The sequence below is a fragment of the Hyperolius riggenbachi genome, chromosome 3, assembly GCF_040937935.1.
Source record: "Hyperolius riggenbachi isolate aHypRig1 chromosome 3, aHypRig1.pri, whole genome shotgun sequence".
Taxonomy (NCBI): Eukaryota; Metazoa; Chordata; class Amphibia; order Anura; family Hyperoliidae; genus Hyperolius; species Hyperolius riggenbachi.
This window is the reverse complement of record NC_090648.1, coordinates 122,982,700-122,999,212: the sequence shown is the minus strand read 5'-3', so window position 1 is coordinate 122,999,212 and position 16,513 is coordinate 122,982,700. Positions and strand designations below refer to the sequence as shown.

The 16,513-nt window shown below is 43.6% G+C and overlaps 1 protein-coding gene across 6 annotated transcripts in view; it reads right to left on the bottom strand.

Annotated features, from left to right (window-relative positions):
* LOC137562981 (PH and SEC7 domain-containing protein 4-like) overlaps nt 1-16,513 on the bottom strand; it is a 122,041-nt gene that overhangs the window by 27,778 nt on the left and 77,750 nt on the right. For all 6 annotated transcript variants that reach the window (XM_068274860.1, XM_068274863.1, XM_068274864.1 and 3 more), the window contains 2 exons: nt 8,628-8,997; nt 7,783-7,920 (listed from right to left, as the gene is read on the bottom strand). In XM_068274860.1, coding sequence (XP_068130961.1) covers nt 7,783-7,920; nt 8,628-8,997 — 508 coding nt within the window. The remainder of the gene's footprint in view (nt 1-7,782; nt 7,921-8,627; nt 8,998-16,513) is intronic.

The window sequence follows — 16,513 nt, the reverse complement described above, 5'->3', positions numbered from 1 at the left end:
TACACTAAAAGCATGGCTGTTAAGTGGGAGCAGCTGACCAAAAACGAATTACATTAGTACATAGCAAGGAGATGAGCAGAGCTACTTAAAAACAGACTAGTGCCTACCTGCAAAAGAGTGCAAGCCCCACTTGTGGGGGTCGAATACACACCGAGCATACACATGACCTGTCTACCACTAGAGGAGGATGTTGGTTTCCATTAACAGCTTGCATGCAACCTATTAAGTACTCGTCCCTCCCACTGCGAAGAAGTCAATCCTCCATTGGAGGGGCCTAACACCAACTAAATCCTAACCTATGTATATGCATAGCCTGGGTGCGGCTAATCAAATAAAATCGAAAATTGCGCAAAAGGTGGATCAGCGCAACACCAGGCCGCCTCCGAATGGTCTCCATCAGAGATGCGCTGAGCCCCCCCAGGAACTACAAACGCACCTTAAACCCAAACAGAAGCTCTGCATATACACCAAAAGCATGGCTGTTAAGTGGGAGCAGCTGACCAAAAACGAATTACATTAGTACATAGCAAGGAGATGAGCAGCGCTACTTAAAAACAGACTAGTGCCTACCTGCAAAAAAGAGTGCAAGCCCCACTTGTGGGGTCGAATACACACCGAGCATACACATGACCTGTCTACCACTTAGTGTTAGGCCCCTCCCATGGAGGATTGACTTCTTCACAGTGGGAGGGACGAGTACTTAATAGGTTGCATGCAAGCTGTTAATGGAAACCAACATCCTCCTCTAGTGGTAGACAGGTCATGTGTATGCTCGGTGTGTATTCGACCCCACAAGTGGGGCTTGCACTCTTTTGCAGGTAGGCAGTAGTCTGTTTTTTAGTAGCGCTGCTCATCTCCTTGCTATGTACTAATGTAACTCTTTAAAGTCAACCTGAGGTGAGAGCGATATGGAGGCTGCCATATTTATTCCCTTTTAAACAATACTAGTTGCCTGGCAACCCTGCTGATCTAATTGGCTGCAGAAGGGTCTGAATTACACCAGAAAGAAGCATGCAGCTAACCTTGTCAGTTCTGAAAATATTGTCAGAAACACCTGATCTGTTGCATGCTTGTTCAGTATCTATGGCTGAAAGTATTAGAGGCAGGGGATCAGTAGGATAGCCAAGCAACTAGTATTGCTTAAAAGGAAATATCACTCTCACCTCGAGTTCACTTTAAGATATGAAACATGACAGCAACTATCAATTTGTTGTGGCCATCACTGTGTATGGGTGTGATATCTATATATATAAAATCGGATGTATGTATGTATGTGTGTATGTGTGTGTGTATGTGTGTGTGTGTGTATGTGCCGCGATCACTCGAAAACCCCTTGACCGATTTGAACGAAACTTGGTATGCAGATCCCTTACTACCTGGGATGATATGTTCTGGGGGTCTCGCGTCCCCCCTGCACATGTGGGCGGAGCTACAAACAGCAAATCAGATTTCACCCATTCAAGTCAATGGAAAAAATGTAAAAGGCTGCCATTCTCACAGTAATCAAGCCAGAGTCCCCACACTTGGCACAGTTGGTCACTTGGTGACTGAGGTTACAAATCCAGGAAAAGCGGGCGGAGCATAAAACAGCCAATCAAAATTCAGCCATTCATTTTAAATGGGAAAATGTAAACTGCAGCCATTCTTACACTGTTAATCGCAGGGTTCTCAAACTTGCCACACTTGGTCACTGGGTGAATGAGATTAAGATTTTGGAAAGTGGGTGGAGCCTACAACAGCCAATCAAAATTCACCTATTGCATTTAAAGGGGAATATTTAAACTGCTGCCATTCTTACACTGTTTATGACAGAGGCTTCAGACTTGCTGCAGTCAGTCATTGGGTGACTGGGGTCCAAATTCACTAAAGGGGCGGGGCCACAAACAGCCAATCAGATTTCTTTGCTGGATAAACTGCTTCCATTCACACATTTTTGATGCCAGGAACCTGAAAGCTCACAAAATTGGTCATTGAGTGACTGTGTGACAAGGTTACACAAAGTGGGTGGAGCCAAAAACAAATTTTACAGGGAAAATATAAACTGCAGCCATTCTTACACTGTTAATGGCAGGGTTGTCAAACTTTGCACAGTTGGTCATTGGGTGAATGAGATTAAGATTTTGGAAAGTGGGTGGAGCCTACAACAGCCAATCAAAATTCAACTTTTGATTTTCAAAGGGAATATTTAAACTGCAACCATTCTTATACTGTTAATAGCAGATGCCTCAAACCTGGTACAGCTGGTCACTGGGAGACTGGGGTTCAAATTCAGAAAGGGCGGAGCTACAAACAGCCAATCAGATATACAAAGTATTGATACCAAGGACCCCAAAGCTGATAAACTTGGTAATTTAGTGACTATATGTCAAGGTTACAAAAAGTGGGCGGTGCAAGAAACTTAATTTTTTACATGGCAGGGTTCCCAAACTTGACACAATTGGCCACTGAATGCCTGGGATTATTATTCAGAAATGTGGGTGGAGCCTACAACAGCCAATCAAAATTCACCTATTGATTTTCATGGGGAATATTTACATTGCTACCATTCTTACACTGTTAATGCCAGAGGCCTCAAACCTGATACAGTCAGTAATTGGGTGACTGGGGACCAAATTCACTAAAGGCGGTGGAGCCACAAACAGCCAATCAGATTTGTTAGATTGATTTCAGCCATTCTGTTGTTGGCAGGGTTCTCAAACTTGACACAGTTGGCCACTGGGTGACTAGGATTAATATTCAGGAAAGTGAGTGGAGTGTACAGCAGCCAATCAAAATTCATCTTTTGATTTTCAAGGGGAATATTTACATTGCTGCCATTCTTGCACTGTTAATGGCACAGATTATTATACAGAAAAGTGGGTGGAGCCTACAAAAAGCCAATCAAAATTCAGCTGTTGATTTTCAAAGGGAATATTAAAATTGCTGCCATTCTTGCACTATTAATGGCACAATCCTCAAACCTGATACAGTTGGTCATTGGGTCACTGGGGTTCAAATTCAGAAAAGGGGATAGAGCAGGCATGGGCAAACTTGGCCCTCCAGCTGTTGAGGAACTACAAGTCCCACAATGCATTGCAGGAGTCTGACAGCCACAGTCATGGCTCATAAAGGCAAATGCATTGTGGGATTTGTAGTTCCTTAACAGCTGGAGGGCCAAGTTTGCCCATGCCTGGGATAGAGCCACAAACAGCCAATCAGATGTGTTTCATTTCACTGGGAAAATACAAATTATTGATGCCAAGGACCCAAAGCTCACAAACATGGTCATTGAGTGACTGTGTGTCCAGTTTACAAAAAGTGGGCAGAGCCAAAAACAAATTTCACTGGGAAAATGTAAACTGCAGCCCTTCTTCACTGTTAATGGCAGGGATCTCAAACTTTGCCAAGATGGTCACTGGGTGACTGAGATTAATATTCAGGGAAGTGGGTGGAGCCTATAATAGCCAATCAAAATTCACCTGTTGATTTTCAAAGGGAAAATCCCCCCCCCCCCCCCCCCATGGAGCCAGGCATAGGTGCCCACAGTACAGGTTGTACAGGTTAGCTACGTAGGTGCCTCCAGTATAGGGTAGCCTGTATAGTTGCCACCAGTGTGGGTTAGATAGGTAGGTGCTCCCAGTATAGTTTAGATAGGTAGGTGCCCGCAGTATAGGTTCGATAGGTAGGTTCCCGCAGTATAGGTTCGATAGGTAGGTTCCCGCAGTATAGGTTCGATAGGTAGGTTCCCCCAGTATGGGTTAGATAGGTAGGTTCCCCCAGTATGGGTTCGATAGGTAGGTGCCCCCAGTATAGTTTAGATAGGTAGGTTCCCGCAGTATAGGTTTGATAGGTAGGTTCCCCCAGTATGGGTTAGATAGGTAGGTTCCCCCAATATGGGTTCGATAGGTAGGTTCCCCCAGTATGGGTTATATAGGTAGGTTCCAGCAGTATAGGATAGTTAGGTAGGTTCCCGGCGTATAGCTTGGCTAGGTAGGTTCCCGCAGTATAGGTTAGTTAGGTAGGTTCCCGCAGTATAGGTTAGTTAGGTAGGTTCCCGCAGTATAGGTTAGTTAGGTAGGTTCCCGCAGTATAGGTTAGTTAGGTAGGTAGGTTCCTGCAGTTTAGGTTAAATAGGTAGGTTCCTGCAGTTTAGATTAGCTAGGTAGGTTCCTGCAGTTTAGGTTAGTTAGGTAGGTGCCCCGCAATATAGGTGTTAGGTAGGATCCCGCAGTTTAGGTTAGTTAGGTATGGGCGGCATGAGTTGGGCGCAGGAGCGGGGGGAGCGGACATAATAGTAATAACTCACCTGCTTCCGCCGAACCCGCGCTGCTTCAATGTCCTTCCTTTCCCGGCATCTATCTAATTAGTAACAGCGCTTCCTGTGATGACATGCGGTACGTCATCACAGGGGGCGCTGTTACCAGGCAACAGACGCCGGGAGAGGAAAGATATTGAAACTGTGGGGGAACGGATGAAGAAGGTGAGTTATAACTATTATGGCCGTTCCCCCGCTCCGGCGCCCCCCCCCCCTCCTGCAGCACAATAAAGCGCCCCGGGTGATTGCACGTATCGCACGCCCATAGAAACGGGGCTGTAGCAGATGCCTCAAACCTGCTATAGTTGGTCATTGGGTGACTGGGGTTCAAATGTTGGAGAGTGGCGCAGCCGCTAACAGCCAATCTGATTTGTTTAATTTCTATGGGAATATACAAATTATTGATGCCAAAGACCCCAAAGCTCACAAACTTGGTAATTAAGTGTTTGTGCATTAGGGTTAGTAAAAGTGGGCGGAGCCAAAACCGGTCAAATACATACACGGTCGGGCAGTTCCAGGTCATTAGTGGGTGGAGACAAATACAAATTTCACTGGGAAAATGTATATTGCAGCCATTCTTACACTGTTAATGGCAGGGTTCTCAAACTTTGCACAGTTGGTCACTGGGTGACTGGGTTAAATATTCAGAAAAGTGGGTGGAGCCTACAAAAGTGACTCAAACTTCACCTATTGCTTCTCAAGGGGAATATTTAATTGCTGCCATTCTTGCACTGTTAATGGCACAGGCCTTAAACCTGCTACAGTTGGTCATTGGGTGACTGGGGTTCAAATTCAGAAAATAGGGTGGAGCCACAAACAGCCAATCAGATTTTTTTCATTTCAATGCAAATTATTGATTCCAAAGACCGCAAAGCCCACAAACTTGGTTATTGAGTAATTGTGTGTTAGGGTTAGAAAAAGTGGGCGGAGCCAACACTAGCCAAATACATACCCGGGCAACGCCGGGCAATCAGCTAGTATAACATATAATGTGAGCGGAGCAGAAAACAAGCTGGTGTTTGCCAGGATCAGAAGACTGAATGGAGAGTGATTTATGCCCAATCTATTATCAACTGGGAATTCTATTAGAATAACTGACAGCTAGAAAAGGTGCCCATAGATCTGCATGTGTGGATATGGCCTAACTGGTAGTATATGTCTAACTGGTAGTATATGTGCAAAATCTGCCCAGGGTTGTGGAATGAAATCTGACCTCTAAGGCACCCCTGCTGATGGGCAAACACTTCACTGACATACATAAAAAAACCCTGAAGAAAAACTAAGTATCTTGCCTGGGGAGTGTGGGGATGCTAAAAAGTTTACTTCACAAGACAATCCCCTAAGAAAATTGAGAATTTAGAGCAGTTTAGTGAAGGAGGAAACTTTAAAAAGGAACTTTAACCCAGGATTAAACTTCATTAGAATCGGTAACTGATACCCCCTTTCCCACCAGAAAGCTTTACCTTTTCTCAAATTGATCATCAGGGGGGCCTGTGTAGCTGATATTGTGGTGAAACCCCTCCCACAGTGTGATGTCATGACCATAGTCCTGACCGTTTGCTGTCTGTGAACCTCATGCATTGTCGGAAATAATGTTTTTTTTTTCCAACTGCAAAGCAACCAGTATCCCCCTCTGTGCATAGTACTCTCAGTAACAAACATTCCACACAGATCACCTGGCAGAACTAAAAATGTCTCTACCAGTCATACGTTTCAGAATGTAAATCAGGGAGAGGAAAGATTTTACAATGGGCAAACACTGACTAAATAATCCATAAATGAATATTGTAAAAAAAATAGCAATTTTATTAATTATGTTCACTACAGTTCCTCTTTAAACCATTTGAGATGTCTGGAAAGGTGATGCCTGCTGCAGACTGAAATGAGGACATGGGCTCTGTGTATATCTTAGTGATGTGACAATGAAAGTGGCATTACAGTGTAAGATTTAGGTAATGCATTTCTGAAGCAACAATGTTCCCCTTTCTCACAGAGATGTTTGTACTGTGCTGTTGTCTTCAGATTGTACTGCCCAAAACAAGCAGCTATAACTTATCAGTTTATTGGTAATTCAACATGCTTCAAATTTAGCTCACACTTCCTCAGCTCTCTATTTATCTATATTTACTTTCTCAGAATTTTTCACTTCCTTTAATAGCAGGAGGAGACCAGAAACCACCATATATTTGGTAAGTGATAAAGGCTACTGCGAAAAGGACGTAACACTGATACCTGGAGAAATCCTGTTGAAACCTCTTGCTGCAGCACAGTACAGAACAAGGAACCCTACTATGTGCAAGACTAACTTCACAGGGCTTGTGGAGTGTGAGGCATGAAACCAACTAGGGACAGAACATTCAGAGCCCATCAGCCCAAGCTCAGTTTCCTACTTTTTTATGCACATGTTATTAGTAAATGTACTAATAAGCATTGCACAAAGTTGCTTGATTGCACGTTTGTACTTTTATCACTAAGTATATATTGATATGGAATCAGCAGTATACCCTTTATTGGCTAAATTTAGAAGAAAAAGAGGAAGCTTTTCTGCTGATAAGCCTATTCAGACTCAATTCGACTCAGACTTGATTACTTTGAATACCTAGGACTACCATACTTTGCCAGCAATGCTTCTTGAAACCTCTAGAGGGCAATACAGACTGCATGTTAGTGATGGGAATTCCGGATCTTCTCAGAGAATCGGCTCTTCTGAATCGGCTCCCATTAAAGAGCCGGCTCTTACGGCTCTCAATCGGCTCTTCATTAAATATCACTGGACACCACTCAGAATCGGAGTAAAAGCCCCGCCCCCGTCTCCATGACAACTCCAGACTGCTTTGCTGACTGGGGCAATCCCTCCTGCTACTGCTCTGCCCCATACACTCCTACAAGCTGCAACTACAGGACTACATCTCCCAGCATGCCTCAGCGCCCTTTATTACACAGCAAATCAGAGCTGTGTGGGGCGGCTGAGGCATCGGCTCTTTTAAAACTGAGAGCCGGCTCTTGTCGTTCACAGCAAAGAGCCGGCTCTTAAAGCCGGCTCGTTCGCGAACGACCCATCACTACTGCATGTGTCACTACAGTCTGTCTACCAGATACCTCCTCCCTGGAAGCACCAAATGCACATGGGGAACATATTGTACAAAACTATTTCTTTCACAAATGTGATGCATTAGTGTCCCACCTTTTCATGAAGACACACACCATCAGTGCTGAAAGCATAGAATCTCCACCCCACTACCATCTAGAAACAGCGCTCTGGAAGATGTTAGCTCTATATAAATTAATAATCATTATATAGGACATATGGCGCGCGAATGAACCTGCAATGTTTATCACTTCTCTGACGTTTCTCAATGCTTCCAATTCGGTTATACTCAGTGAGAGTCCATTCACTAAAACTTCTAAAACCATGCAGAATAGGGCAGGCTAGTAGGAAGGAGTTACACAACTATTAACGTACAGTTTTCTTGTATGACTCTACTTACTTTTTCTGAAGATAGGGAGCAACCTGAGATCTGTCAAACCCTTGCAGGCTGAAGAGCTTCCTGGCTAAATCACGAGCAGCCTCCACATCCTGAGAGCTGGCCACAGGTTTCAATTTCACATAGGTCCCTTCCTCCAAACTGCACACAAGAAAACCAGATTATTACTGGAAATGTAAAAAGGGATTGTGCACAAACACCACAGCGGAAGCATCAACACCCTACTGGACCCTTACATCTGGGGGTGTATCCCTGTGTGTGTGGTGTGTGTGTGTCACATATCTGTCTCTGTGGGAATGTGATTGGAGATAGATCTGTTGACAGCCCATACACCACAGGCAGATTCCTGATCGATTTCAGTATGAAATCTCTTAGGAATCTGTCTCATGACGCCACCTTCCCTGAGCGCCACTATTACGTGGCACGTGTGACGTCACACTCGGGGGAGAAAGCAGACATGTCCGTGAGTCGCTGCAGCTGAAGCAAGTGAGATTTACAATGCATGGCCACTGGGGCAGCAGTCGGGGGTCCATAATCGGGAATGCTTGTTGTGGCACCAATTTTAGTTGATCAGACCACAATATCGCTAGATGTATGGGCAGCTTTTAACATTAATAACCAAGGTGTGTTTATATTCCAGATAATAACTGAAAATATTATGACCTTTGTTAAATTGTGGCATGAGGGCTGCTCAGCTATGCTGTAAATGCAGCACTTAACCAAGCTCAAAACTGCACCGATTTCTGAAACGGAGCATTACAAAACATTCTGCCTGTGCCCCTAAATACATATAACAAATACTGACACAACCAGATCCGGCATACAGCTGTCAGGCCAGTGTAACGTACCCAGAGGTCTCCATGTCTGTGGATGTGTTGTCTGTCTGCTGTATGACAATCACAGGGTCATCCTGCTGCTGTGGCGGCTGCATAGCTTGTGATGGCTCGCTTGCAGTCTCAGGCGACAATACTTTGCTTCCTTGTTCTAATCCTTGGCAGCCCTGGCAGACAGGAAGTGTTTCTTCTGCCGGGCACATCTCTGGCAGCAGCTCCTCTCTGGGCTCCTCCTGAGCTGGGGGCTTTAAAGACTTCTTTTTGGAAGGTAGGGCGGGTGGGATCTGCTGCTCAGCTTCCTCATCTTCTACTATCAGGTTTGTCCAGTAGGGTGGGTCTTCAAACAGCAACCCTTCATTCTCTATGGGTACTTCTTGGGGAGCAGCTATGAAAGACATTAAAGGACTAGATTATATAACAGCTACTTGCAGTACAACTCTGTCCAAAACCTGTTTCTTTTGTTGTAGTCAGAATGTAGACTGGAGAGGATAGAGGGGCTTGGCATGCTGTGGTCATTGAGGGTCACAAAGAGCCGGACACCAATGAATACCGACTGAGCAACAGATATGTTATAATCCTTGCCTGCTGCATGCTTTGCTGGGGAGTTTCTTCCTCTCTTCTTGCAACAGAAACAAAGCAGGAAGGGAGAAGAAATTTCTTTAAAAAGGGGGGGAAAGGCTATGACCAATAGAAAGGTTACAAGCTTTGGGATTTGCAGTCAATCTTGAATGGGATTAATGTGGAGGCAGCCAACTTGACTCCATTAGAATGCCAGTTGTAGCCACTCTGCTGTCAGTAGTGTTGAAATACTCAGGTGGAAAAAGCCTGCAGTAATTGGAGGACAATATCTAGTCTAAGGGCCCTTTTCCACTAGCAGTCGCTAGCGTTCACGCTGAACGCTAGCGATTGCTGAATCGAAAAAAAGCTAAAAATTTACTGGCGATTTCCCGACGTTTGCAGCCGCGATTTTGCTATGCTATGCACTGCATAGCAAAATCGCGGCAAAAGTCGCTCCGCGGCGCGATTGCGATCAAGTAAAAAACGAATCGCGGTAGTGGAAATTACCTACCGCGATTCCTATGTTAAAAATCAAACCGTAGCGATTTTAAAATCACTAGCGGTTTGCGGTTTTGCGATTAAGCAGTCGCAAACGCCCTAGTGGAAAAGGGGCCTAAGTACTGGGTAGCCCCAGCTAATGAATGAGATTACAGGCTCAGACACACTATAAGCGCTTTTCTGAGCGCTTATAAATGATTAGCACTTTGTGAGCTCTTTTAAAAAAAACAAACAAGAAAAAAACACTCCCATTCACTCATTAAAATTGTGGTAAAAATCATGTAAAAATTGTTGCAATTTTTGCGTACGCGATTGCAGCGATTTTTACCCCCATTTTAATGAACGTGAATGGGAGCGAGGTTTAAAAAGCGCTCAGAAAGCGCTAATCAATCACAGAGCGCTCAGAAGTGCATATAGTGTGGCTGAGCCTTACCTGTGCCCTGAATGTACTGCAGCAAAAATGTACATTTACAGGCTTAAAAAACATTTTTTCTTAGAATTTTTTAAACTGAATTTTACAAAAACAAAGTGGGTGTTTTTTTTCACCCACAGAATCAAATTTCACATTTTCAGGCTGCTCGTATCGGCTGGTCATTCATAAGTTGGGGACTTCCTGTACCTATCCTGGCAAACAAGACAAATAGAATTTTTAAATTGTGCTTATTAACTTTTTCTGTCCTTGAACTGCCAGTAGGAAGACCTGACACATCTGACTGCATGGAGCGTGTGAAATCTACACAGAATGCAGCCTTAAGGTGGGTACACACATCAAATAAAAGTCTTTGGAAAATGAAAGCTCACAGACCAATTTTACCCCCTTCCATGTAGTATGAGAGCCATACTCTGTCTACACAGTCTATTCTATTGAGCTGAACTCCCCATCAGATAAAAATCTTTGCAAGATGCTGCACACAAAGATGCTGTACTCATGCAACAGATCAGTATCTGCAAAAGATCTGTTCGTGCTAAATGCATTCATAGTCTATGATATCTGCAGATCTCATACACACCTTGTTTAATGCTGGGCATACACAGGTCGATCCGACGGCCGATTAGCTGCCGGATCGACCCCCGCCGCGTCCCCGCTCGTACGGATCGATTCCCACTCGTCCCCGCCGGTGCTCATCAGCCGCTCGATTCCCCGCTATTGTCCGCCGGCGGGGATCGAGCAGGTAATCTATCCGGCAGGTCATCGGACCTGTCGGATATTATTAATCGAGCCATCACCGTTACCTGCCGTGTATGCCCAGCATAACAGACCTTCATCTGTAGATCAGACAATCATCTGCAGATCCAACGATCCATCCTGGTGGATCTGATCTGCAGATGAATGTCCATTAAACAAGGTGTGTATGAGATCTGCAGATATCACAGACCATGAATGCATTTTGCAGGGATTGATCTTTTGCAGATACTGATCTGTTGCATGTGTACAGCATCTTTGTATACAGCATCTTGCAAAGATTTTATCTGATGGCGAGTTCAGCTCAATAGAATAGACTGTGTAGAGTATGGCCCTCATACTACATGGCAGGGGGTAAAATTGGTCTGTGATCTTTCATTTTCCATTTTTATCTGATGTGTGTACCCACCTTTACTTGGTGAGCACTTTACTGGGGCTTTACTCTGGATAGCTGACTTCATATTGTGCCTAGGCAAAGAGGAAGTCAAATGAGGAAGCTCAGCATAGGGAGGAGTGCTGGTAGATTACACTCCACACTCACTCTGCCTTATGAGATAAGGAGATAAGATGCAATTATGATGCAAACTCTGTATATGGAAACATATGTTTAGGCTGTCCCTCTGAACACACATATCCAAAACTGTATAAAAATATGAGGAGAGCTTACAACTGTAACGAGAGGTATATGGAGGCTGCCATATTTATTTTCGTTTAAACAATACCTTTTGCCTGGCTATCCTGCTGACCCTCTACCATAGCCCCTGAACAAGCATGCAGCATTTCAGGCGTTTCTGATATTGTCAGATTTGACAAGATTAGCTGCATGCTTGTTGTTGGTGTAATTCAGGCACTACTGCAGCCACACAGATAAGCGGAACTGCCAGGCAACCTGTAACATACAAGATACTGTATACAATAAGCGCTCTGAAGACCGTCCCCCATCACCTGCAGAACAGCCCCATTCATGTGTACAGCCCTGATTACTGTACTTCAACACTGGACCACTTCAGGTCTAGCAAGTGCTGGCATTACTCACCAAATCCATGCTATTTACAGCTCACATCACTGCATACATTCATAAACCAGTGAGTCACACTGTCACACACATTCCTTCGCTGCCAAGATGCTTCCCAGTACATTTACTACTCGTTATAAAAATATATCCAACAAGTGAGAAACACAAGAAGAATCTGTTGCTGTATGGACCAGATTAAAAGAGAGAATACAATACATTTGGGATTACAGCCACACTTTATAATTTAACACAGGAAAGGTGATTCCAAACCAATGTGGCAGAACACACTGATGCGTCATGGCCTCAGCCAGTAACCTCCCGGAGAAAAAAAAAAAAAAAAAAAAAAAAAAAAAAAGTGTATTATGCAGATGGCCCAGATTTGAAATTCTTTATCCCTTTTGCTGCCATGCTCTTGTTACCACAATGCACTTAATGCTTACTGCAAAGCCAGTATTACATGTTTCGCTTATATTAAAGCAGGATTGTCACCATAAAAATCAAAGTTCAACAACAACTGGTCTCAGTGTATTAAGTGATGAAGATACTAATCCTGCATTCAAAACTTTTTCTGCTGTCATGTTTTGGAGTTATCACATACCTTAGGAGCACTAGCCCTTTAAGTGCCATTGCCAAACAGTTGCCTGCTGGGGGTCTTTTTATCTATAATATATTGCTCCTCTTCCCTTTAGTTCCCCCTCCTAATGACATAAGACAGTGCACTACCTAGTATAAACCTCAGTGGGAGTGTCTAAAGACTCTAGGAGGAGGACCGGTAGCGAATACACAATAAGCAAGAGGAGAAAAAAAAAAGTGAGGGAGGAAATTATGTAGGAGTCTCTGCTTTTTCTTTAGAAAATTCACAGGAATCATAACGTGGACAGTGCAATCCATCTGCTATGCAAGTAGAACTAGTATTTATCTACTTATGTGTTTTTTTATTTCTAGGTTAGCATAAGTGTCACTTGTTCTTTAACCTTTTGGGGACCGCGGGAATACGTTTCTACGCCGCTCCTGCGGCGCATCTACTCTGATCCGGCGTTGGATCTACGCCGCCGGTTCCCCGCTACCTCCCGCCGATCGGGTCTCCTGGCCGCCCGTAATTCGGCTGTCAATAGACAGCCGGGAAGTTAATTTATGCGTAAGGAGCCAGTTTCATTGGCTCCTTACCATGTGATCACTGTGAGCCAATCACAGTGATCACTGGGCAGAAAGCAACAAAGTTGCTTTCTCGCCCGCCCTCCCTGTCAGACTGTCAGCGATCTCTGATAGAGAGAGCTGCAGCTGCTGTGTCTGTGTCTCACAGACGGTTTTAATGTTAAAAAAAAAAAACTATTTTAACTATTGTACACCTTTGATCCCCTCTGATCCCTTCCCAAACACCTATAGTGTTAGTGTAGTCTAGGGTCTAGGGTCTGTATTGTATCAGTGTAGATCAGTGTAGATCAGTGTACAAAGGAGTGTAGATAGACATATATATATATAGTGTAGGGGTAGAGAGTACAGTATATAGGAGTGGGTGTAGAGAGGAGTGTATATAGTGTAGTGTAGAGAGAAGTGTATATGTAGTGTAGAGAGAAGTGAATATATACTGTATACATAGTGTAGTGTAGAGGAGGAGTGTATATATACTGTATATATAGTGTAGTGTAGAGAGGAGTGTATATATACTGTATATATAGTGTAGTGTAGAGAGGAGTGTATATATACTGTATATATAGTGTAGTGTAGAGAGGAGTGTATATATACTGTATATATAGTGTAGTGTAGAGAGGAGTGTATATATAGTGTATATATAGTGTAGTGTAGAGGAGTGTATATATACTGTATATATAGTGTAGTGTAGAGAGGAGTGTATATATACTTTATATATAGTGTAGTGTAGAGAGGAGTGTATATATAGTGTAGTATATACAGCACTGTATATATATTTCTGTGGAAAGTGACTGCATATAGGGGCCGTACCCATATACAGTTTGTGTATATACTGCCATTTCTTAAAAAGGCAGAAATGACGAAGAGGACGTACTCTCTTCAGCAGGCGTATGAACTTATGTGCCTGTCTGGTGAAAGCAGCGAGGAGGTGGACAACTCTGACTCGGAGTTTGAGCCAGTCGTCGACAGCGACACCATATCCGCTGATTCAGAAATTGAGGATCAGTCCTCTCCCCAACCAAACAGCAGCGGGAGGCAGAGAGAGACTGTCGTGACAGCCAGCCAGACAAACAGTGGAGAGAGCAGAGTACCCCCTGCAAAACGCCGGCGCCGCCACACATTGATACCAGAGGACATGGCTAATCCTGTGTGGTCACCCGCCAATTTGGAAGCAGTCGAGCAACCACCATTTACCGCCCAGGCAGGAATATCCATAGACACCACAAATTTCTCCCCAATGGATTTCTTTCAGCTGATAATATCGGATGAGCTGTTGGGGATGATTGTGGAGCAAACAAATCTGTATGCTCAGCAGCACATCGCTGCTCACCCAGGGTCCAGTTACGCAAAGCCCGGTCACTGGAAGCCCACTACAATCCCCGAATTTAGAAAATTTTTAGGGCTTTTCCTGAATATGGGCATCACCATAAAACATCATTATAAAGACTACTGGAGCAAGGTATCCATCCATCACATGGGCATTTTCTCATGCACTATGTCCAGAACACGTTTTCTGACAATATTGCGTTTCCTGCATTTTAATGATAACGCTCAGTGTGCATCCAGTACCAGCCCAAATTTTGATCGGCTTTATAAAATCCGTCCCCTTATCAATTTTTTTTCCCAAAAATTTCCAGAGCTATACACGCCTGAAAAAGATATTTCCATCGATGAATCCCTCATACATTTCACCGGACGTCTGGCCATAAAGCAGTACATACCCTCTAAACGCACGAGGTATGGTGTCAAAATGTACAAGCTTTGTGAAAGCACCAGTGGCTATACCTGGTCATTCAGGATTTATGAGGGGAAGGACAGCCAATTAGAGCCCCCTGGGTGCCCAGATTACATCGGCACAAATGGGAAAGTGGTGTGGGACTTAATTACCCCATTGCTAAATAATGGCTATAATCTCTACCTGGACAACTTCTACACGAGTATACCCCTTTTTAAACATCTGTTCAGCCAGAAAACCCCTGCTTGTGGTACAATGAGATCGAACCGTAAAGGCTTCCCACAGACGCTAGTCAACAGGCGCCTTGAAAGAGGAGAGTCACAATATCTTCGCAGCAATGAAATGCTGGCGGCGAAGTATAAGGACAAAAGGGATGTGTACATGCTTTCTACAATACATCCAGCAGCAAATGCACCGACCAGGAGAGATGGTGTACAGAAGCCATTATGTATCCACGAGTACAACCAGTACATGGGAGGTGTGGACTTCAACGACCGTCTTGTACAGTCACACCTGGCCTTGCGCAAGTCAAAGTACTGGTATAAAAAGGTTGCAATTTATTTAATTCAAGTGGGCATAGTTAATTCTTGGATACTCCACAAAAAGTCCACAAACAGTGGTACCTATAAGTCTTTCCTGGAGACCATAGTTATCGAACTGCTGGAACCATCAGATGAAGGCCCAAGTACAAGAAGTGATGCAGTTGCCAGACTTTCTGGGAAACATTACCCAGTAAAAATTCCACCAACCGCCTGCAAAGAATATCCACAGAAAAGATGCAGGGTTTGCTCTAAGCAGAAAAGGAGAGTACTCAGTCGATATCACTGTACAGATTGTCCTGAAAAACCTGGACTGTGTATGAAAGATTGTTTCCGGAAGTACCATTCCTCCATAAGATTTTAAATAGTTTCCCCTAAAATTCCACTAAATTTCACAAAATCAGCAGAGGTGTACCATTCCTCAACATTTTAATTTTTTCCACCCGCAAAATCCCAGCGTTTGCAAAATGCATTTTTTTTATTTAGAAATGTCAGTTCTTTTGCTTTTTCATAGACATACTTCGGAGTGTAGAAGAAATTCACCCCAGAAATGATTCAGTAACTCCTTCCGAATAAAATGATATCAGATATGTGGGGCTACATTGTTTTTATAGTTAAAAGCAGTATCCAGAAAACGTTGTCTGTAATTGAGCTTTCAGAGAGCATAAATCACAGGCTTGTATTTTCCAGCATAAGCCGCTCACAATGACGTCTGAGGTAAAAAGTCTGTCAAATTCCCACCAAAATGACTTCATTCAGTAAACTAAACCCCCTGAGGTATCATTCGATGGGTGCATTGATAATTTTGGCTGCATAGATTATTGGTGAAATGTGTGACAACAAAATAAAAAATGCATTTCATTCCATCAAGTTTCACCAATAATCTATGCAGCCAAAATGATCAATGCACCCATCGAATGATACCTCAGGGGGTTTATTTTACTGAATGAAGTCATTTTGGCGGGAATTTGACAGACTTTTTACCTCAGACTTCATTGTAAGCGGCTTATGCTGGAAAATACAAGCCTGTGATTTATGCTCTCTGAAAGCTCAATTATAGACAACGTATTCTGGATACTGCTTTTAACTATAAAAACAATGTAGCCCCACATATCTGATATCGTTTTATTCGGAAGGAGTTACTGAATCATTTCTGGGGTGAATTTCTACTACACTCCAAAGTATGTCCGTGAAAAAGCAGAAGAACTGACATATCTCAAT